The sequence below is a fragment of the Hyperolius riggenbachi genome, chromosome 4 (genome assembly GCF_040937935.1).
Source record: "Hyperolius riggenbachi isolate aHypRig1 chromosome 4, aHypRig1.pri, whole genome shotgun sequence".
Lineage (NCBI taxonomy): Eukaryota > Metazoa > Chordata > Amphibia > Anura > Hyperoliidae > Hyperolius > Hyperolius riggenbachi.
The window spans coordinates 301271322-301292645 of record NC_090649.1 but is presented as its reverse complement, the minus strand read 5'-3'; the positions used below and the strand labels follow the sequence as shown (position 1 = coordinate 301292645).

At 43.9% G+C, this 21324-nt stretch overlaps 1 protein-coding gene and 1 long non-coding RNA gene across 4 annotated transcripts in view; one reads left to right on the top strand and one right to left on the bottom strand.

The window, feature by feature from the left end:
• MED23 (mediator complex subunit 23) overlaps positions 1-21324 on the top strand; it is a 150840-nt gene that overhangs the window by 84967 nt on the left and 44549 nt on the right. For both annotated transcript variants that reach the window (XM_068231572.1, XM_068231571.1), the window contains 7 exons: positions 315-457; positions 2735-2909; positions 10368-10531; positions 12528-12652; positions 17666-17871; positions 18743-18923; positions 19116-19286. In XM_068231572.1, the coding sequence (XP_068087673.1) occupies positions 315-457; positions 2735-2909; positions 10368-10531; positions 12528-12652; positions 17666-17871; positions 18743-18923; positions 19116-19286 (1165 nt within the window). The remainder of the gene's footprint in view (positions 1-314; positions 458-2734; positions 2910-10367; positions 10532-12527; positions 12653-17665; positions 17872-18742; positions 18924-19115; positions 19287-21324) is intronic.
• Positions 1794-21324, bottom strand: part of LOC137503895 (uncharacterized) — a 50295-nt gene continuing 30764 nt past the window's right edge. Inside the window, exons 3-4 of one of the 2 annotated variants that reach the window (XR_011019369.1) lie at positions 12265-12410; positions 1794-1876 (exon numbers count right to left, since the gene is read on the bottom strand). This is a non-coding gene — a long non-coding RNA (uncharacterized lncRNA). Of the gene's footprint in view, positions 1877-1952; positions 2030-12264; positions 12411-21324 lie in introns of those variants that run through there. The other variant, XR_011019370.1, reaches the window with a different exon arrangement.

Genomic DNA, 21324 nt, shown 5'->3' with positions numbered 1-21324 from the left:
TACTTTGTTGGCGCAGCCATAGCGACCAATTGCATTGTAGGCTGTAGTGGCACCCAAGTTATCAGGTGCGCCATGTATCCATATTCCCTGCATTACTCATAAAATCTTTCTAACAGGGCCATATTAATCCATAACTTGCACTATAAGAGGTCAGAACAGCAAGTGTCTGCAAGTTGGATTATATGGCTTTGTAAATGGACGATAAAAAGTTAATATAAGACTGCCTAAGCGTATAAGATGTATCAGATTGAGTCCAGATTTTTGGTATATTTTTCAAGTTTTTATTCTTTGTGGTTTTCCCATTTTGTTCACAGCCTTATTCACAGCATTGCCACAAGAGTTATTAAACTGGCACATACAAAGTCTAGCCAAGCATTAGCTCCTGCGCTTGTGGAAACCTACAGTCGCTTGTTGGTCTATATGGAGATTGAATCACTGGGCATCAAAGGATTCATCAGTAAGAATCTTTGTAAAAATTACTGTATACGAATTAAGTGAATGTCCACAATGAGCACCATAATTTTTAGTTTAATACAAACTAATGTGTTGAAAAGATTAAAGTGAACCTGAGGTGACCATACACTGATGGATAAACAATTTCTTGTGTCATCCTACTTTTTTAAAAAAAAGACCTTTTTTAACACTTTTTTTATTTTAGGTTTAAAAACTTAAAAAGTAAATTTAATGTTTGTCTCTGTTTAGTAATAGTCACTTTATTTGTTTCAGAGCTAAATATATGAATTAAAGTATTGACCTTTTTTATATGACCCCTGCACTTAAGCTGTTCAAGCAAGAGTTTTATTTATGGCTGCAATTTCCTTAACAGTGAGGGTTAAGCCATAGTCCGACTGGGTCCCGACTGGAGAAAAACTGTCACTTGTATAACTGAATGTTGACACTTTTAGGCAGAAAAAGGAAAACTGCTTACTGTATTTGAAAGAAGCAGAAAAACAGCAGCACTGGATAAGCCAAAAAAGACAGTACCTTGTTATTGTGGTTCAATCGTGGGTACAGACAGTTCAGTCGTGGGTACAGACAGTGGAATGCAGTGGGGGTGGAGAGCCACCACCTCCACTGCATACCACTGTCTGTACCCACGATTGAACCACAATAAAGGTACTGTCTTTTTTGTCTGATCCAGTGCTGCTGTTTTGTCTGATCCAGTGCTGCAGTCCTTGCTTAAACATGGATGTTTAAGCAAGGACGTTTCATTTGTACCAGTGGAGTGGGGCCATGCCACCAGCAGCATCTAGTGCCGGTGTCTGTTTCCTCATTGAACTTCACATTCATGCTTCCTGAATTTGTTGGACTATAAGACTCCCTTTTTCTCCCCCAAAAGTGGAGGGAAAAGTCCACTGCATCTTATAGTCCAAATGCAGGGAGTTCCTGACTTGTGAATGCCTGTCAATACGAACCTCCAACCCACCGCAATGTCGGGGTCTCCCTGTACTGTGCCCATGCAGAGGAGGACACAGGGAGAGAAACAGGGGACACAAAGGGGCATAGAGAGGGACACAAGGGGGAGCATGAGGTACAAAGGGGGCATAATCCACAAGATGCCTCCTCACCAGGGATGCACCAGGTTTTAGTATATTTTCTTCCCCTGGTTTTTGTCCTCTAAACCAAGGCGCATCTTATGGCCAGGAGCGTCTTATAGTCCAAAAATACAGTAGTTATTTATATGCTTGGCTCTGTACATTCACATGCTTATCTCATCATGTCACCTCAGGTACACTTTACAGGCATTCTGCTAAGTCAAAAAATTGTGTGCGTATTTAATTTATTTATTTATATGTGTATAAAACTGATATATTAGTTGAGATGGTTATGATTATCTGGAAGCGTAGTTGACATCACTTCCACAATACACTTCAATCTGTAAGCAAAACAAAGAAAAAGATAAAAGCAAAAGCAGAATATGATATTACCAGTATAATACAACCATTCTTGCTGTTGAAGGATACACATTGCAGGGTTGTCTTTATACTAAAATGTGCAGTCAAACTCTAGTTCAGACCTTTGTCTGCGCCTAGCAAAGATATTAGAATTTGTAGTCATTTTTCATCTGATTAAGTAAAAGAAATAGGATGTTTAATGCATAGCAGTATGTTCACATTTATCACCATGAAATGTCACATGTTTTCTCAGCACTTTTCCTTTTAGTAAGCACCTGTACCTCTGTCAGATTTGGCAGATCACAGAATATACCGGTGTGAGGCCAGGATTAAAAGTATAGTTGTGCAGAGAAACTGAACACATCTCTTCAGCATCTATCTATAAACATGTTCATTTTTAGCCCTAGCTGTTTCATTAGCCCGCCAGTATGACTTTTAGAAACAAGTGGGTTTCAAGCCTGACCATTTGTGTATGTGCAGGTCCACCTGCAAAAAGGGTGGCGAGTCAGGTGTAGGTATTGAGTTTGCTGATGCAGAGTTGGGAAGTAAAATTTGGTATACACATACTGTTTTAGCCAATTTTACCACTCCCATGCAGTATAAGCGATTACTTACACAATCTGTTCAGTACCCAAAATCTGTTGTCCCTCATACACATGGAGATGGTAAAATTGGCCTTCCAAGTTTGGATGTGTGTATGCTTCCTTAGCCCCGTGCAGACCTCTATTGGGCACCACTGTGTTAAATGGTTTTTGATAGATAGAATTGTTTGGTTTTGGCTAGGGAAAAAAAGCTATATTTGTAATGCACTGTATGTTAACTTTATATTATTTCAACAGGCCAGCTTTTGCCTACGGTGTTCAAGTCTCATTCCTGGGGAATTCTTCACACTTTGCTGGAAATGTTCAGCTACCGAATGCACCACATCCAGCCCCATTACCGGGTACAGCTCTTAAGTCACCTTCATTCTTTGGCTGGAGTACCTCAGACCAATCAGAATCAACTTCACCTTTGGTAAGTTTTCCAATTCTAAAGTGTACATTTCACAGAATAATTAATGTATTGAAAATGATCTCCCATTTTTAAAGTGGCGTTAAAGAGAACCCGAGGTGGGGTTCTGACAATGCTCTCAGCACACAGTGGCTGGGTCTGCTTATATTGCCCAGCCTCTGTTGCTATCTCAATCCCCCCCTAAGTTCCCCCTGCGCTCTGCTGTCCCCCATAAATCACAGCCACACTGTCGACACGCAGCGGGCTGTGTTTACCTCTGTACTGTCAGTCTCACCGCTCCCCCGACTCCTGCTCCAGGCCCTGCCCGCGTCCCTTCCCTCCCTGCTGGTTAGAGGGAAGGGATGCGGGCGGTGACCGAAGCTATGCAGGAGGCGGGGGAGCGGCGAGAGTGACAGCTGCAGATGTAAAAAACAGCCCACTGCGTGTCGACAGCGCGGCTGTGATTTATGCGGGCCAGCAGGGGGAACTTAGGGGGAACTGTATAGCAACAGAGGCTGGGCAGTATAGGCAGACCCAGCCTCTGTGTGCAGATAGCATTGTCAGAACCCCACCTCGGGTTCTCTTTAAACTCCCCACAGTAAAATTTGAGTACCATATATTCTGGCGTTTAAGACGACTAGGCGTATAAGACGACCCCCAACTTTTCCAGCTAAAATATACATTTTGGTAAATACTTGCGTATAAAACTACCTCTCTTGACTGTTGGACATTTGTATACTGTATGATATGTACTGGTGCTATACTGTATAAACAGGTAAAGCCTGCTTGGATTGGTTAGCTATCCGTCTCCAAGACTGTCAGAGCAGTAGCGCAAACATGCCTCTTTCACCCGTCTGGCCCACCCTTGTATACTATTACCTCCTTCTCTGCCTCTCAGATCTCGCACATGTGTGCCTGCGTCGTTTCACTGCAGTCCTCAGGAGTCAGATCTGAGAGGCAGAGAAGGAGGCATGGTAATAGGATACAAGGGTTGGCCAGTCAGATGAAAAAGGCATGTTTTTCTGCGAAAAGCACTGCTCTCTCTCTCCCCCCCCCCCCCTCCATACCCTCGGTGTCCTGGGCACCTGCAGCTTGCTCCGCCCTTCATTTTCACTTTCCCAGTGAGGTCCCCCGTCACCTCGTCATTGGGACCGCGTTAAGTCCCTTCTTGTCAGTAATCCTGGTGAGCGGATTTTCTTCTACCGCCCTTGCTGCTTTCATATGGTCGCCACATACGGCGGGGATGCTGACGCAGATGTTTTTGAGCTTCCCCCACCATATGCGGCAACCGCAAATTCTTCCACTCCGGCTCAGCAATATCAGGACCCTCCCTATAAGACGACACCCGGCGTATAAGATGACACCCAACTTTTGAGAAGATTTTCCTGGGTTAAAAAGCATTATACACCAGAATATACAATGTGTATATATTTTCTTGGTATATGCTGAAAAAGATCATTTTAAACTGTTCCTTGCGATTAAAAATGATTAATTTCCAAACTAAGAGCAGTGCAAGCTTATACCGATCTCATAATGGGAAATACAGATCATTGTCAGGGATGAGAAGCTCTCTGCATCTCCACCTAGCACCCTCCCTGTGCTCCCCAATCTCCTCTGCTGAAGTGACGTGTCACCCTGGTAATGGCTGATGCATCACCGCTGTTCAGACTGACTTGCCTAAACTGTTGTTCAAGGCCCCTTTTATGCTGTGCTTGTTCTTCTACTTTTTCCCACATGTGAAAATGCATCACATCTGTCCTGTGGACTTTTTTAGACAAGACAAATAACATTTATATGCGCTTTTCCCGGATCGTCACTCGGACAGCACCCCTGGATGAGACCCGTCTCCCTCCCCACCGTGGACAGGAAACTGCAAGATAAGAATTTGCATAAGCACTGGCAGCCTCCTACATAAAAGGTACCTACTTGCTACTATACCTCAGTATAGTTTCCTGTCCCGGACGGAAGCAGAGGGAGAGGTCTCCAGAGGTGCCATCCGTGTCAGTCGGCAGGGGCAGCGGTTAGCGGGACTCCGGATAGAGCTGTGCAGTGCATAGTGCGGAGTCCTGCAGCGTATGGGAGGCTTCTCCAGCATTGGCAGCAGTATTATGCGCGCAGGCGCGCGCATGGAAGAATCTACTTCCGGGTCACCCGGAGGTAATCACGCGCTGGCGTCCCGCGTGATCTGAGGTCTGCTGGGCGGCAGGGGCCGCGGCGCAGGAAAACTTATCAGCGAAAACAGCTGATTCCAGTTTCGGAGAAACAATTGCCTGACTAATTAAGCGGCAGGGGCCGCGGCGGTGAAATGAAATCAGTACGAAACACTGATTCATTAAGGAAGGTGAGGCTGATTAGTGTGATTACACTGCAGGTGCAGCATTAATTGTTTCAGCTGGGTCTTTCTTTCTATATATGTGCTAATAGTCCATGAATCAGTGTTTGATGTTTGATCATGGAGGACGCCTCTAGTTCAGCTCCTTTGCAGTCTGCTAAGTCTGGACAGGACCCCTCTCTGGCAAGTAGATGTGGTACTTGTGATACTCCTGCTTGATTGCTTATGTATGAGAAGCCATAGTAATAGTTGTCCCTTGTTTGTGTTTTTTTCATAGCCAAAAAAGCATGACAAGTTGGACAAATCTGACAAACCTGCTACTCAGTCCGGTCAGCATAGTTCAAGCAGATCTGAGAAAAAGTGTGCAATTTGTGGCAGTCGTGTATCTTCATCATCATCTAAGAAGTTATGCCAAAACTGTACAGAAAAAGTGGTTAAAGAGGAGTCACCAGTTATATTTAAGGATTTGATGGGCTGGATGCGGGCTGAAATGTCCACTGCTATAAAGGAAATTAAGGATTCGGCCATTGCTTCCACTTCCTTAGTCGCGTCTGACCTTCCTGGAAATAGTGGGAATATTGACGCAGTACCAGCAATTACTACCCCTACATCTCCTGTGTTAAATCTATCCCAACCGGGACCTAGTGGTTCTAAACGCAGGAGGGAAAGTGACTTAGAAGGATCAGAATTGTCTGACGGGGAAATTTCTGAGTTTGAACAGACATCAGATACAGAGGAACTGTCTAATGCGGATAGGCCAAAATTTGCCTTTTCTACTGATTTAATGAAGGACTTATTGAGGGCCATGTATGATACAATGGGCATTAAGACAGAACAAAAGTCTTTGACACCTTTGGATGAGATGTACAGGACTTTGGCGGACCCTCAGCCTCAGTTTATCCCAGTCCATTCCACCTTAAAAGGTATGATTAAGAAGGAATGGGATAATCCTGAGAAAAGAGCCTTTTGGCCCAGATCTTTGTCTAACCGTTACCCTTTCTCTCCGGAGGATCAAGGGTTTTGGGGTACTCCACCTAAGTTGGACCCATCATTTTCAAAAGTGTCAAAGAAAACCGATTTATTATTTGAGGATTTCGGTAGTCTGAAGGATCCAATCGATAAAAAAATGGATAATCTCTTACGCAGGGCATGGGAGTCATCTTCTTTAACCTTCAAGCCTGCTGTAGCTTCAACGGCGGTGAGTAGGTCATTGAAGTCATGGTTATTAGAAATACAAAATAAAATTGCTTCTGGGGTTCCCCGGGAGGAGATCCTGAATGATTTCCCTAAAGTTTTGAATGCCTCTAACTATATGGTGGATGCTTCAGACGACACTGTTAAACTTACGGCCAGAACTACTGCTTTAGTTAACTCGGCCAGAAGAGGAATATGGGTCAAGACTTGGAATGGTGACAATTCCTCAAAATCAAAGTTATGTGGTATTCCATGTGAAGGGGGTCTTCTCTTTGGTTCCAAATTAGATGACACGCTGGATAGAACAGCTGATAGGAAAAAGAACTTTCCAGATAAGAAAAGACCTTTTCAATTTAAACGGCCTTTTCGTCCCCCTAACAGATCAGAACAGGACTCTAAGTCCTCTAAGGGTAGACGTTGGGTTCCATACAGAACACAGAAGGCAAAGCCTAATTTCAATCCTGCCAAAAGGCAGGACAAACAATGACGCCAGAATTCCAGTAGGGGGGAGAATTGCAAATTTTTACGAAATATGGCAGCCACAGTTCGTAAATCGGTGGTTGCTAAAAATTATCTTGGAGGGATATCAGATCGAGTTCAACCATCTTCCTCCAGTAAAGTTTTGCATTACTCCTCAACCTCAGGATCAGAGAAAGGGTCTAGCCTTACAAAACGAGATCCTGTCTCTACTAGAGAAGAGGGTGATAAGAGAAGTACCGAATTGTCAAAAAGGAGAAGGTTTCTACTCTCCAGTGTTTCTAGTAAAGAAGCCTCAAAGAGATTACCGATTTATTCTGAACTTAAAGAAACTAAATCTAAATGTGAAATACAGAAAATTCAGGATGGACAATATAAAATCTGTGATTCATCTCTTGCAGAAAAACGATTTTCTTGCCTCCCTAGATCTAAAGGATGCATACCTCCACTTACCTATCCATCCATCATCTCAACAGTACCTAAGATTTGCGGTCCACATGAAGGAAGAGAAAGCGAGAACGATTTCACTGAGGAAAGCAATGGCAGTACTCGGCCTCTTAACAGCCTCATTTCCGGCAGTTCAGTGGGGGCAGTTCCACGCAAGAGTTCTACAATTGTGGATACTCCAGTCATGGAACAGAAGTCTCAAAGTCCTAGACAAGAGAGTACCGATCCCATACAGCATAAAAGTGTCTTTACTTTGGTGGCAGGACCAGGTTCACTTTTCGACAGGTCGTTTATGGAATTATCCAGAACAGAGGACAATTACAACGGATGCCAGCTTATGGGGATGGGGAGCACACCTGGATTCTCTCCCAGCTCAGGGACAGTGGCCTGTACAAATCAGTTCCAAATCCTCGAACAGCAGAGAATTAGAAGCAGTATGGAGGGCATTACTACATTTCAGGGATCAGATCAGGGGATCCCATGTTACAATAAGGACCGACAACAGAGCAGTAGTTGCATTCATAAACAGACAGGGAGGCACAAGGAGTCAAAGGTTGTGGAATCAAACATCAAAAATTATGTTTTGGTCAGAGAGCAATCTCAAGTCACTAAAAGCACTTCATCTAAAAGGAATATCAAACAAGATTGCAGATTTTCTCAGCAGAGAGATGTTGAATCAAAACGAATGGTCGCTCGATCAGAAGATATTTCAGATGATAACCTCACATTGGGGAAGTCCGGAACTGGATCTATTTGCCAGGAGGAGGAACACGAAATGTCAGAAATTTTGTGCCCTATACCAGGAGGACTCTCCTTGGGCAGTGGATGCATTCACAATCAGTTGGACAGGTATGATGATGTATGCGTTTCCACCAATCCCATTACTCTCAAGGGTATTAAAAAAGATAGTCCAGGACAAAGCACGAGTCATATTGATTGCTCCAATGTGGCCCAAACGTCCATGGTTCACATTGCTTCGATCTCTGGCCATATCAGAACCAATAATCCTTCCATTGACTCAGGACCTGTTGACCCAGGGCCCAGTGTCTCATCCAGAACTGAATCTTCTTCACCTCTCAGCCTGGAACCTGAGTGGGGAATCTTGAAGTCCAAGGGATTCTCTGATGGTCTCGCTGAGACATTACTTAACAGTAGAAAAAAGGTAACTCGTGTAATTTACCAAAAGGCATGGAGGGTCTTTAATGACTGGTGTACTAACAGGTCTGTCAGCAATAGGTCACTCAGATCTGTTTTGGAGTTTTTACAATGTGGATATAAAAAAGGCCTCAGTGTTAGTACCCTGAAAGTTCAGGTTTCAGCTTTAAGTGTGTTTTTAGAAAGAAGATTAGCGAATGAAGACTATATAATTCGATTCTTTCAAGCACTGAGAAGACTAAGACCATCTATAAAATCAAGGGTACCAGCTTGGGACCTTAATACTGTCTTACAGGGTCTATGTGAGTCACCATTTGAACCCTTATCGCAGATTTCAGACAAATTTCTTACGCTAAAGACTGTATTCCTTCTGGCCATTACTACAGCTAGGAGAATAGGAGAATTACAGGCTTTATCCATAAAGGAACCATACCTTATGGTTTCAGAGGATAGAATTACATTGCGTCCGGATGCAACATTCTTGCCTAAGATGGTTTCTTCCTTTCACAGAAACCAAGAGATATATATACCATCATTCTGTGAAAATCCTTCGAATGATAAGGAGAAGAAACTTCATTCTCTGGACGTAAGAAGATGTTTATTGGAATACCTGGAGAGGACTAAATCATGGAGAAAGTCAGACTCCATCTTTGTTCTATTTGCAGGCAAATCAAAAGGGAGCAGGGCCTCAAAAACAACCTTGGCACGCTGGATTAAACAGTCAATAGTGTCGGCATACCAGACACAGGGGAAAACATTAACTTCTTCTATTAAAGCTCATTCAACAAGAAGTATTTCTACGTCATGGGCAGAGAGGGCAGGGGCCTCTATTGAACAGATATGCAGAGCTGCAACATGGTCGAGTCATAACACCTTTGTGAAGCATTATCGACTTAACATATCAGCAAGTGCAGATCTATCCTTTGGAAGAAAGGTCCTGCAAGCAGTGGTCCCACCCTAATCCTGATCTCTGTTATATCGTCTCATCCAGGGGTGCTGTCCGAGTGACGATCCGGGAACGACAACTTTACTTACGGTAACGTCTTTTCCGGTAGTCAGGAGGACAGCACCCCTACAACCCGCCCTTATTGGGTGGAGAATCAAAGGTTTGTATAAGCATCATTAGTGTCCGTGTTATCTCTTTTATTAACTGAGGTATAGTAGCAAGTAGGTACCTTTTATGTAGGAGGCTGCCAGTGCTTATGCAAATTCTTATCTTGCAGTTTCCTGTCCACGGTGGGGAGGGAGACGGGTCTCATCCAGGGGTGCTGTCCTCCTGACTACCGGAAAAGACGTTACCGTAAGTAAAGTTGTCTTTCTCTTGGTGGACTGGAGGCGCCAGAGCTGCAGCCACTAGGATGCGTTCTATAGACAGTAGTAGTGTGTACCAGAGACGATTTAAACTAAAAGATTTATACATCCATGGGGCTTCCTCCAGTCCCATCCGCACGGATCGCTTCTACGTCAGTCCTCAGTCTTCTCCCTCTTCAGTACCGGGTCTCGTAACATCGGCCAGTTGTGGCCAGTCTGCGCAAGAAAAGTGCACCCTCTATGTATCTCTCCGACGATCCGTGCTTATGGGGCTGGAGGAAGCCCTAGGTATGTATAAAACTTTTAGTTTAAATAGTCTCTGGTTTCATTAAGGAGTCTTGCCCAAGGTCTCCTACTGAATAGGTGCTGGCTTACTGAACAGGAAGAGCAGAACGCACTAAAATGTTGTGAATTCAGCCTTAAACTTTTGATAGCTGTAACTAGCAGATATCCCTGTCATGTTTGTACCGTTAAGATAATTACTTTAATATATTTCTATAAGTCCTGTATATTTCCAATATACCAATAAACTAATCCTTGTGTCCTTTCTGTTTGCTTGCTTCAAGTGTTGAGAGCACAGCACTGAGACTAATCACTGCTCTTGGCAGTTCGGAGGTGCAGCCACAGTTCACACGCTTCTTAAATGATCCCAAAACTGTTCTATCGGCAGAATCAGAGGAGCTGAACAGAGCGCTTATTTTAACCCTGGCAAGAGCTACCCATGTCACTGGTACGTTTTTTTATTACCTTGGGAAAACTGATATGTGCTCAGTGAAAAATACCATATCTGCACAGTTGCACTAATAAGGGAAGAATATGTTTACTAGCAGGTGGTGCCCATTGGGCAAGGTGAAAGTTGGGGGACAACAGAATGTAGCAAAATCTTCTAGCAGATTGGTGTCTGTCTGGGCATGGTTATCAAATGTGTGTGTATAAGCCTATAGTGTAGAGGGATGTGCAAAATCATGAATATGTTGGTATGCGTGTACAGTGTGTAAGTGCTGGGTATATGCGTGTATAGCCTGTAAGAGTAGGCTGTATGTGTTTATAGCATGTGCATAAGTGTAGGGTATATGTGTATAAACTGAGTGTTATTAAAGGGAACCTAAACTGAGAAGGGTATGGATTTTTCCCTTTTAAAAAATTACCAGTTGCCTGACTCTCTTACTGATCCTGTGTCTCTAATACTTGTAGCCACAGCCCCTCAACAAGCATGCAGATCAGGTGCGCTGACTGAAGTCAGACTGGATTAGCTGCATGCTTGTTTCAGGTGTGTGATTCAGCCACTACTGCAGCCAAGGAGATCGGCAGGACTGCCAAGCAACTGGTATTGTTTAAAAGAAAACCTCCATATCCTCCATATGCCGCCGCTGCCTCTCGGTCCCCAGCGATGATGTCAAGCCGACCCCCAGAACTACTGCGCCTGCGCAGTCCGCTCCGGTCCACGTGGCGGTGATTGACAGCGCTGCTCGCGCAGGCGCAGTACAGGCCGACCTGGAGGTCGGCCTGACTTCATCGCCGGGGACCGGGAGGCAACGGCGACAAACGGCTGACTGCAGAGCTTCGGCAGGGACATGCTGAGAGATTGGGGCTGGAGAAAGCCCTGGGTAAGTAGCACTTATTTGTTAAGATTCGCCTGATAACTCCTTTAAGTGTGCTATTAAGTGTATGCTGTATGAGTGCAGAGTGTGTGGATTAGTGTAAGGTATATAGCATGTCATGAAGTGTAGTGTATATGTGTGTACAGTGTATGAGTAACTATAGGGTGTGTGTGTGTGTGTGTGTGTGTGTGTGTATGTAGCATATGGGTAAGTGTTGGGTATATGGGTGTATAGCCTGAGGATAAATGTAGGGTATATATGTGTATAGCACGTAGGTAAGTTTTAGGTATATGTGTGTATTGCATGAGGTTAAGTGTAGGGTATGTAATTCCTTAGAACTATGCTAATGAAGGGATACAAGATGTTACACGTACATAATGGGGCACAGTTAAAAGAGAGCCTTTAAAGTGGACTTGAACCCAGAACTTCCTCTCTGCTCTAAAAGATAAGCCACAGCATAATAACCGTTAAAGAAAAACATGTATTTGTTACAGCTGATACAAATCCTGAAATAAATCTGCAGTGTGTTTTCTACCTGCTTTCATGGAAGCCGATATAGAATTAACATCCAGTGTTTACAAATTAGCTGCTCTGCGGAGGTAGCAGAAATTCCTGAGTTGACACAGCTGAGAGATCAAATTACTGTTGTGATTAGTCACAGATGATTGGGAATTAGACAGGCTGAACACTCTAAATACATACAGGGTGCATTTCTCTGTTTTCCTTCTGTCCCGTGCAAGAGTGTTCAGGTCCACTTTAACCATCATTTATTTATGTGCTTTGTATAGATTAACTTGAAGCTACAGGCAGAAGTGTTATTTTAGCTTTTGACAAGGTGTTGAAGGGTTAAACCTACACTGACCTTTTTATTACTCTCCAATATCCCATTGGGAATGGTTGCTTGCTGTTTAATGCCTTCTTAGTGCATGTTGCCTTTGAGAATAGGAAGTCAGGATACCCACAGCAGTTGTAAATACTTGACAGACACCTGATAAACCTTGCTCCAGACTGTCAGTAACCAGAGAAAAAAAATGTAGCTTGATTTACACTTTAATTTTGTATTAACTTTGTAATAGTTCTAGAATTCAAGTAATATGTTATTTTCATTAGACAGTTTTATTTTAGATTTCTTTACAGGGTCAGATTCAATTCAAGGCACCTGGTGTAAAGACATTCTGCAAACCATTATCAGCTTCACGCCACATAACTGGGCACTGCACACACTCAGCTGTTTCCCAGCTCCTCTTCAGGTAAGTGTTTTCATGCTCTACTGACTTCAGTCACTAGAGAAAGACCAGGTGCTGCACACCAATGTACTCAATAATAATGTACACCTACTGTAACTGGGCACTGCACATACTCAGCTGTTTCCCAGCTCCCCTGCAGGTAGGTGTTTTCATGCTCTACTGACCTCAACCACTAGAGGGAGGCCATGTGCTGCACCCTAATGTACTCAATAATCCTATTTCTTCTACAGTAAGCACACATTTTAGTATTTATGTGGGGCCATTATTCACTGATTGCACATAAAGCAATTATTTATTATGTTATTATTTATAAAGAAATTGCTTTTTCCTTGCAAGTTTTACATTCTTATGTAATCACATGCTGCGAATTGGCTAAGCAAAGAGGGCTTAGAATACGGGACTTTAACCCTTTCCACTCCGTTTTTTCCTAAAGGGAGTCGTTTCTGCTTGTTTTGTTTGTTTTTTTTACAGAAATGCACTCTCCCTCTCACTCTCTCTCCCATTTTAACATTGAACATAACATAGTAACATAGTATATCTTATTTTAAAGAACACATTATAACGTTTAATTTAATACCTTATTTGGACAGTTTGGCATCTTCTAATTGGCTGGTAGCAGAGAAGAAAGCCAAGGTATGGTAAATTTTACAGCAATTTCCAGGGTGTAATCCTGGCTTGCGTGAGCAAGTTTCGCAATAATAGGTGGTTTTATGCCTGCCACCCGGTGTCTTCATGTCACTACACACGATGCAATCTTTGGTATTTCAATTGGGAATTGGAGCAATGAAATGCTGGCTACTATTTAGATGCTCCTCCACGTCCATTGCATAGGATGCCATTGATCCCCTATGCAAGCAATCTGTAATGAATCTGCAGAAAGGAATCATCAAGGAATCAGCAAGGAAAATGCCAGTAAAATTCAATGCATTGGTCACTTCCTGGTAGCGCTGATCGCGCACTTCCGGTTTCAGCCAGGGGGGTACTAACGGTGTGGGCATGTAGTCTACATGCTGGGGCACGCTAGGGGAGAGAGATCCGGCATTGTTGGGGGACCAATGTGCCTGCAAACCGCTACTATATTTATGTCCAGCTCTGCGGGACATACGAGTGCAACGGGAAATAAGCGATGTCCCACTATGCGGTACATACGAGTGCAAAGGGTTAAAGTGAACCTCCAGACTAAAAATCTACTCAGCAGCACTGAAAAGGCTTGGTGTTTAACAGTTTCACAGTATCAGAACTTTGTTTTTCTTACTTAAGCCTCATTTTTAGCTGCACGGAAGCTAAGCTCCGCCCCATCAAATACATTTGCTTGGGCATTTTTCTCCTGATGCTGTGCAAAGCATGATGGGATTTCTGATGTTGTTCTCACTGCCTACCGCACAGCTGATAGGAGTGATTAGGACACAGGATGGTTGGAACTGTGTCTCATGTTCCCTGTCGCCTCCTTTAAACCAAAAAGATGGCCGCCCCCATGAAATCACAAAAATTTGCCTGTTCTTTTAAAACAGGGTGGGTAAGAGATTATATTACCTATCTATTTAAATTAACATAACTAATCTAATTTATTGACAGTATCTTTATTTAGGCTGAAGTTCCTTAACTGGATTAACTGGATTAATTGTAACAATATTTAACTCTCAACAACCTTCATGTATTGTTTTTTAGATAGTTAAACCACAGATTGAGAACATAATACATTGGTGTCCATATAATCAGTACAATTCTAAGCAGACATTTACCAGTAATACAATAGCAAATGCTGTCATGTGCTGCTAAGTTACCCTCAAGTTTTACAAAGCATAAAAATACCTCTGCGCCAGCATCACTCATCCACTAATTTCTCTCAACACATTTCGTGAGCAACGTTCGCTTCCTCGGGAGATGGAATGTAAACAAAAGTAGATAATATATTTATTCTGGAGTTAGTGTGAGTTAATCCTGTTGCACACACGAATACCTAAGTTGCTAGAATCACATGTGCAGACATCCACGTGTGGCAAAGACATATTTGCTATACATGAATAGCCCTATATGTGATTCTGTCATCTTTGGTATTTCAGCTTAGGGTCTTGGTGAAGCCCCTACCCCCATGTTGCATTGTACAAGGCCCTTCATCACCTCTAGTACTCGCTCTGTATTTCCTGCCTGTCTGTAATTACCATTTGGATACCTAATAAAGGTGGAAACAAAATATTGTTCAAAAGCACCAATAGTGCCACGGTCTCCAGTGAAGACTTCAGGAGAGAGTCACTGTAACTATCTTAAAGTAAACCAAAGCTGAACAAATCTAAAGAATCAATACTTACCCGCGACTTCCTCCAGCCCCATAATCGTGTGTAAGTCCTTTGCCATCCTCCAGCGGTCGGCCATTCAGCCGCGATCAGCCCCGGTAACAGGATCAGTCGCATCAGTCGTGGCTTTCTGAGCATGTGCGGACCTCCCGCACATGCGCAGAGGCCACGACTGACGTGCCGGGCCGAGGCTGGAGAGGCTCCAGCCTCAGGGCGCAGTGTAGGAGGGGGCGCACAATTCATTCAGATGTCATTCCCAATTGTGTTTGAAGCAGACAGAAATAAGAAAAGGTGATATATGACAGTGACTGCAAGCCAGATAACTAGAGATTAAGGTGTCAGGGAGGTTGGGGGCCCTGGGGCACCTATTAGTCTAATAGCAATCAGTGTGACGGCTGGGGTGAGAGTGATGGAGGGGTGCACTTTGCTGTCTCAGCCTTGGGTGCTGAAGGACCTTGTCCCGCCTCTGCTGACGCGGCTGAACGGCAGACCACGGGAGGACGGCGAGGGACTCGCGTGCTTATACGGCTGGAGGAAGTCGCGGGTAAGTATTGATTCTTTAGATTTTCTTAGCTCCCATACACTTTAAGGTCACTGTAGATATCTCTCCTACTTTCCACTTGCTAGTCCCCTCTCTTTGCAAAATTTATATTGGCAATAGGGATCGGGTCAAGTAAGGTTGCGGGCTTCAACTACATGGGGACACAAAATATACTGCAGCTGGGACTCAAAGGTGATAAGACATGCAGGAGGAACAATAGCAACTGTGATTGGAGCTATAGCAGTCTTTCTCCTGAATGCTACAATGTAAGTATGAAAGGGGTTTGCTGCCTACAAGGAGTGGCAAGGAGGCGAAAGAAGAGAGGTGTCTGCAGTCAAGATCGCCAGTGTCTGCAGATGGCTGGCATGCCGCTCACCACATATTCTGCTACTCCAAATTAAGGCTAGTGGAAATAATGCTTAAAGGAAACCTGAGGCGAAGTGAAATAAAAGTTTTATACATACCTGGGCCTCCTCCAGCAACCTCTGCACTGATTGGTCCCACGCCGTCTTCCCCTGCCTTCTCGCTTGTTCAGTAGAAGCCGCATTAGCTTGGTTGGGGCATGCGTGACCCGGCCTTGTGCGACCCAGCGCAGTATTACCGCGCTGGATGCTCCCAGCCGCGGGAGCATGACGGGGGTGCACACGGGTGAACAACGCCGACTGGCCCCGACTTGCCAAACTAACAGGGATTCTACCTAACAAGTGAGTGCAGAGATGGCTGGAGTAAGCCCCAGGTATGTACACAACTTTTCATTCGCTTTGTATCTGGTACACTTTAACCACCTTAGCGGTATGGACGAGCTCAGCTCGTCCATTACCACCAGAGGGTGCCGCTCAGGCCCTGCTGGGCCGATTTTGATGAAATAAAAAGCAGCACACGCAGCCTGCACTTTGCCAGCCGTGTGTGCTGCCTGGTCCCCCCAGCCGCCTGAGCCCTGCGCAGCCGGAACACATAGTTCCGGCCAGCGCTAAGGGCTGGATCGGAGGCGGCGGACGTCGGCTGACGTCCATGACGTCACTCCGCTCGTCGCCATGGCGACGAGGAAAGCCAAACAAGGAAGGCTGCTCATTGCAGCCTTTCTTGTTACTTATGCTTGCCGGAGGCGATCGGAAGAACGCCTCCGGAGCGCCCTCTAGTGGGCTTTCATGCAGCCAACTTTCAGTTGGCTGCATGAAATAGTTTTTTTTTAATTAAAAAAAAACCCTCCCGCAGCCGCCCTGGCGATCTTAATAGAACGCCAGGGTGGTTAAAGGACAACTGTAGTGAGAGGTATTTGGAGGCTGACATATTTATTTCCAGTTAAGCAATACTAGTTGCCTGGCTATCCTGCTTATCCTCTGCCTTTAATACTTTTAGCCATAGACCCTGAACAAGCATGCAGCAGATCAGGCTTTTTTGATATCAGATCTGACAAGCTGCATATTTTTTTTTTTCAGGTGTGTGATTCAGACTCATCTGCAGCCATACAGGACAGTAGAGCTGCCAGGCAACTAGTATTGCTTAAAAGGAAATAAATATGGCCGCCTCCATATCCCTCTCACTTCAGTTGTCATTCATCAATTTGTAATCTCTGATCCTCCACTCCATGTGCTCAGGATGCACCACAAAGGCAAAATAGTATGAAACCCATTGCTTTTAATTCCACGGTCCAATAATATTGAGCTTGCTTAAAAATCTCTCCGGTATATCATATACACAAATGGATTCTCGCCTGCATAGCTCAGACAACAGACGGGCACTCCAGGCAATCGGACCTCACCAACTGCAGTGTCCCACTAGCTCCCTGCTCCTCAGGTTTCCTGACACCTCATAGCTATACAGCGTATAATGATCACCTGGAGAGCCAGTGTGATGCCGTAGAAGGTGAGGGCCGATTGCCCGGAGGTGCATGCCTGTTGTATAGTGTGAGGCTTTGTTGACACTACATCACAATTTCCATCACCCAAAACAATCGCTTGATACTGTTCTGTGTAACTACAGGTGTCCCTCTACATCTGTAGCCTGTTTGCCATCAATTGGACATGCTGAAAGACTTAGCCAGTTTTTCTATCTACGTATAAAATATCAATAACCTGTGCAAATTTAGGGAATACTGTTTTTTTTATGCTTCATATTACTGTATGATGAATGTTTTGTATTCTAATACAAAAAGTTACACAAAATCTATATTTTTTGCAGGCTTTCTTTAAGCAGAACAATGTGCCGCAGGAGAGTCGCTTTAACTTGAAGAAGAATGTGGAAGAAGAGTATAGAAAGTGGAAGTCAATGACCAACGAAAATGACATCATCACACACTTTTCCTTGCAGGGCTCTCCACCCCTGTTCCTTTGCTTGCTCTGGAAGATGCTTCTGGAAACTGACCAGATTAACCAGATTGGATACAGGTAACTTTTGCTTCTTTTAACGCCTTCTGTTTTCTGTGTACATCTTACATTTCTCATCCAGAATGTTGTAACAATACATTTGGCATATCCAAATCTGCAGCAAGTCTCAAAATTGAGTAAACTTTTTTTTGTTTTTTCTTTTCTGTAAAAAATCGTATTACACAATTTTTTTTATGGTTCTTTTCCGTTAGCCGGGCACATCCACTAGGTGGCGATAAAACTCCACCAGAGTTGCATCTTTCACTACTATCCATGGTGGCCTGGAGGGGGAATAGTAATTAACGCCACCTAACGGAATAGTACGTTTATTATGTTAAAGGAACTTAAATCTTCACCTTGTCTCAAATAGATGCCATGACCATAATCTATAACTGAATATTGTAAAATAAGCAATTTTATTTATTTTTCTTTTCACTGCAGTTGTTCTTTAAGTAATTATATATCATGCATATCACTTTGAAGTTCAAAGACAGTAAATACATACAGTATATATTAAGGTAAGTAATCAAATTGTATGTTAACCAACAGGTCATGACCATGGTCATGTTATTTGAAGAAAGAAAAGGGTTCAAAGTCATAAAAATTATTTGAAAAGAAAGTGGTTCTGCCCTCCACATGTGGTTCTTAGGCCACCTCCCAGACAACAAACTTTTTTTGTCAAAAAAAAAAAAAAAATTTGTCTGCCTAAACAGATTTTTGTTTGGGTATTTTGTCTAAAGAACTTTCATGTTGGAGGGCATTGGGAATTGTGAACGTATCTGATGCATTTATATTGTTAGTGCATAAGCAACTGGTTTATAAACTTGCAAGGTATTTTATATTGCTATTGAAGGCATAAAAAGTAATGTATTTGTGATGATATATTTTCTAGAGTTCTAGAGAGGATTGGAGCCAGGGCCCTTGTTGCTCACGTGCGGACATTTGCAGATTTTTTGGTGTACGAGTTCTCTACCTCAGCAGGAGGCCAGCAGCTGAACAAGTGTATTGAAATGCTGAATGACATGGTGTGGAAATACAACATTGTCACTCTAGACAGACTGATCCTTTGCTTGGTAAGGTTTTCTGTGGTTATATCATGAAAGGTAGGGGGGTTTAAACACATATTTGGATTATACATTATTTTGATGGGCTTGTGCTACACATTTCCAAAGCCTAAGACAGCTTTATTTTAATCTGAATAGCTAGACAAACCTTGCATGCTAAACTTTTTTTTCTAGATGAGTGATAGATGTTTCTATCTATAGGCTATGAGAAGCCATGAAGGAAATGAGGCACAGGTGTGCTACTTCATTATTCAGTTACTTCTTCTGAAACCAAATGACTTCAGAAATAGAGTGAGCGACTTTGTGAAGGAGAACTCCCCAGAGCACTGGCTGCAGAATGACTGGCATAACAAGCACATGAATTACCATAAGGTACTGCTCATCAGATGATTGCAATGCTACATAACCAATGAAAGACAAGTATCCTCAAATCTTGTTGTTCCTTTATATTTAACTTTGCTGTGATTTTCATGCAATGTAATTCAACCTTAACATCTCTCCATTACCTTCTTACATCAGAAAGACATGCTGTTTTTATTACAGGGACTAGAAGTGGCAGCTATTTTCACCTGTTCTAATGATGGCCTACGGCTCTTGTCCAAGAATCCAGCCAGAAACTGATATAATTTGATCTGTCAGTGAAAATGCTAGCATATTGTTTCTTATGGCACTATGAAACTAGCACTCCATGCTTTCTTTCAAAATTACAATGGTGTTACCTGATTTGCGGTTCACTGTGGCTCCATTTAAAAAAGAACTTCCTCTCTGCTCTAAGAGCTAAGCAACAGCTGATACAAATCTCATAATCTGCAGTGTCTACTTCCTGCTTTCATGGAAGCAGACATAGTTAACAACCTGTGTCTACAAATTAGCTGCAAGCCGACACAGATGAGAGATCAAATTACAGTTGTAATTAGTCACATATGAGGGGGAATTAGGCTAAACTCTCTAAATACATACAGGGTGCATGTGTCTCTCTGTTTTCCTTCCGTCCTGTGCAAGATATGTAAGCAAGGTTACAAGGGCGCCAGAAGTATAAAAATAGGTAAACGAGTTTAAAAATAGGGAGGTAGCAGGTGGACTTGACTCCCTCAAAGCAAACACAAGGAAATGTTGTTTTTTTCAACACACAAATTTTTAATCAGATACTCCAATTAATTTGCAACGCGTTTCGCGGGCTCAACCCACTTCATCGGGCTATGGACCGGAGTACAACACTATGAAACAAGAGAAACAAGGCCACTCAGCATCCTGATACAATGTAGCATTAGAAATATATAAACATCAAAAGGATCAAAAGCGATCAAAAATGAGCATCAAAGGAAATAAAAAAAATTATATAAGTGATAGCTAATTTCTTTATCACCATATATTGAATCAACATGTTCACCGCGTTGTAGGTAAGGATTGATTAACAGGGGGGTATGAAATACAACATGTGGGATTAGCTCTTTTTAAAAAAAAAAAAAAGTACCGTGTTTTTCGCCGTAGAAGACGCACTTTTTCTCCCCAAAAAATAGGGGAGAAAAGTCCCTGCGTCTTATACGGCAAAGGAAGGGAATTTCCGACTTAGAAACGCCCGCCGATACGGACCGCGACCCACCGCCACGTCGGGAATTCCCTGCCTGTGTGGAATATGCCTCTGCCCGCTCCCCATGCCTGTAATGTGTCCGGCGTGTGTAATATGTTCCCTCCCGCTGTGTGCCTGATCTCTGCGTGCCCCCGCTAGTGTATAATATGCCCGCTCCCCCGCCTGCCTTATCTCCCTCCCCCATGTGGTTGCTGGCCCCCCCGGGTGTTAATCTGCAGCGGCTTACCTCTCCGCCTTGCCCACGAGGATTGGAGCCCTCCTTCACAGCCGCGCATCTCGCTCTAGTGATCGGCATGTGATGATTGCGTCATTCTCACATGCCGATCACTAGAGCGAGATGCGCGGCTGTGAAGAAGGTCTCCAATCCTCGCGGGCATGGCGGAGAGGTAAGCCGCTGCAGATTAACACCCGGGGGGGGGGGCCAGCAACCACATGGGGGAGGGAGATAAGGCAGGCGGGGGAGCGGGCATATTATACACTAGCGGGGGTACGCAGAGATCAGGCACACAGCGGGAGGGAACATATTACACACGCCAGACACATTACAGGCATGGGGAGCGGGCAGAGGCATACGTCGGGTGCAGCCACAATTTACACACACACGGGGGACACAGGCACATGGGGCAGGCATGAGGGACACATAGAGGACACGGCAGGCATGGGTGACACAGAGGACACATGGGGGACACGGACACATGGGGCTGGCATGAGGGACACATGAGGCATGCATAGGTGACACATGGGGACACAGGCACATGGGGGCAGGCATGAGGGACACACAGAGGACGCATGGGACATGCCTGGTTGCCACAGAGGACA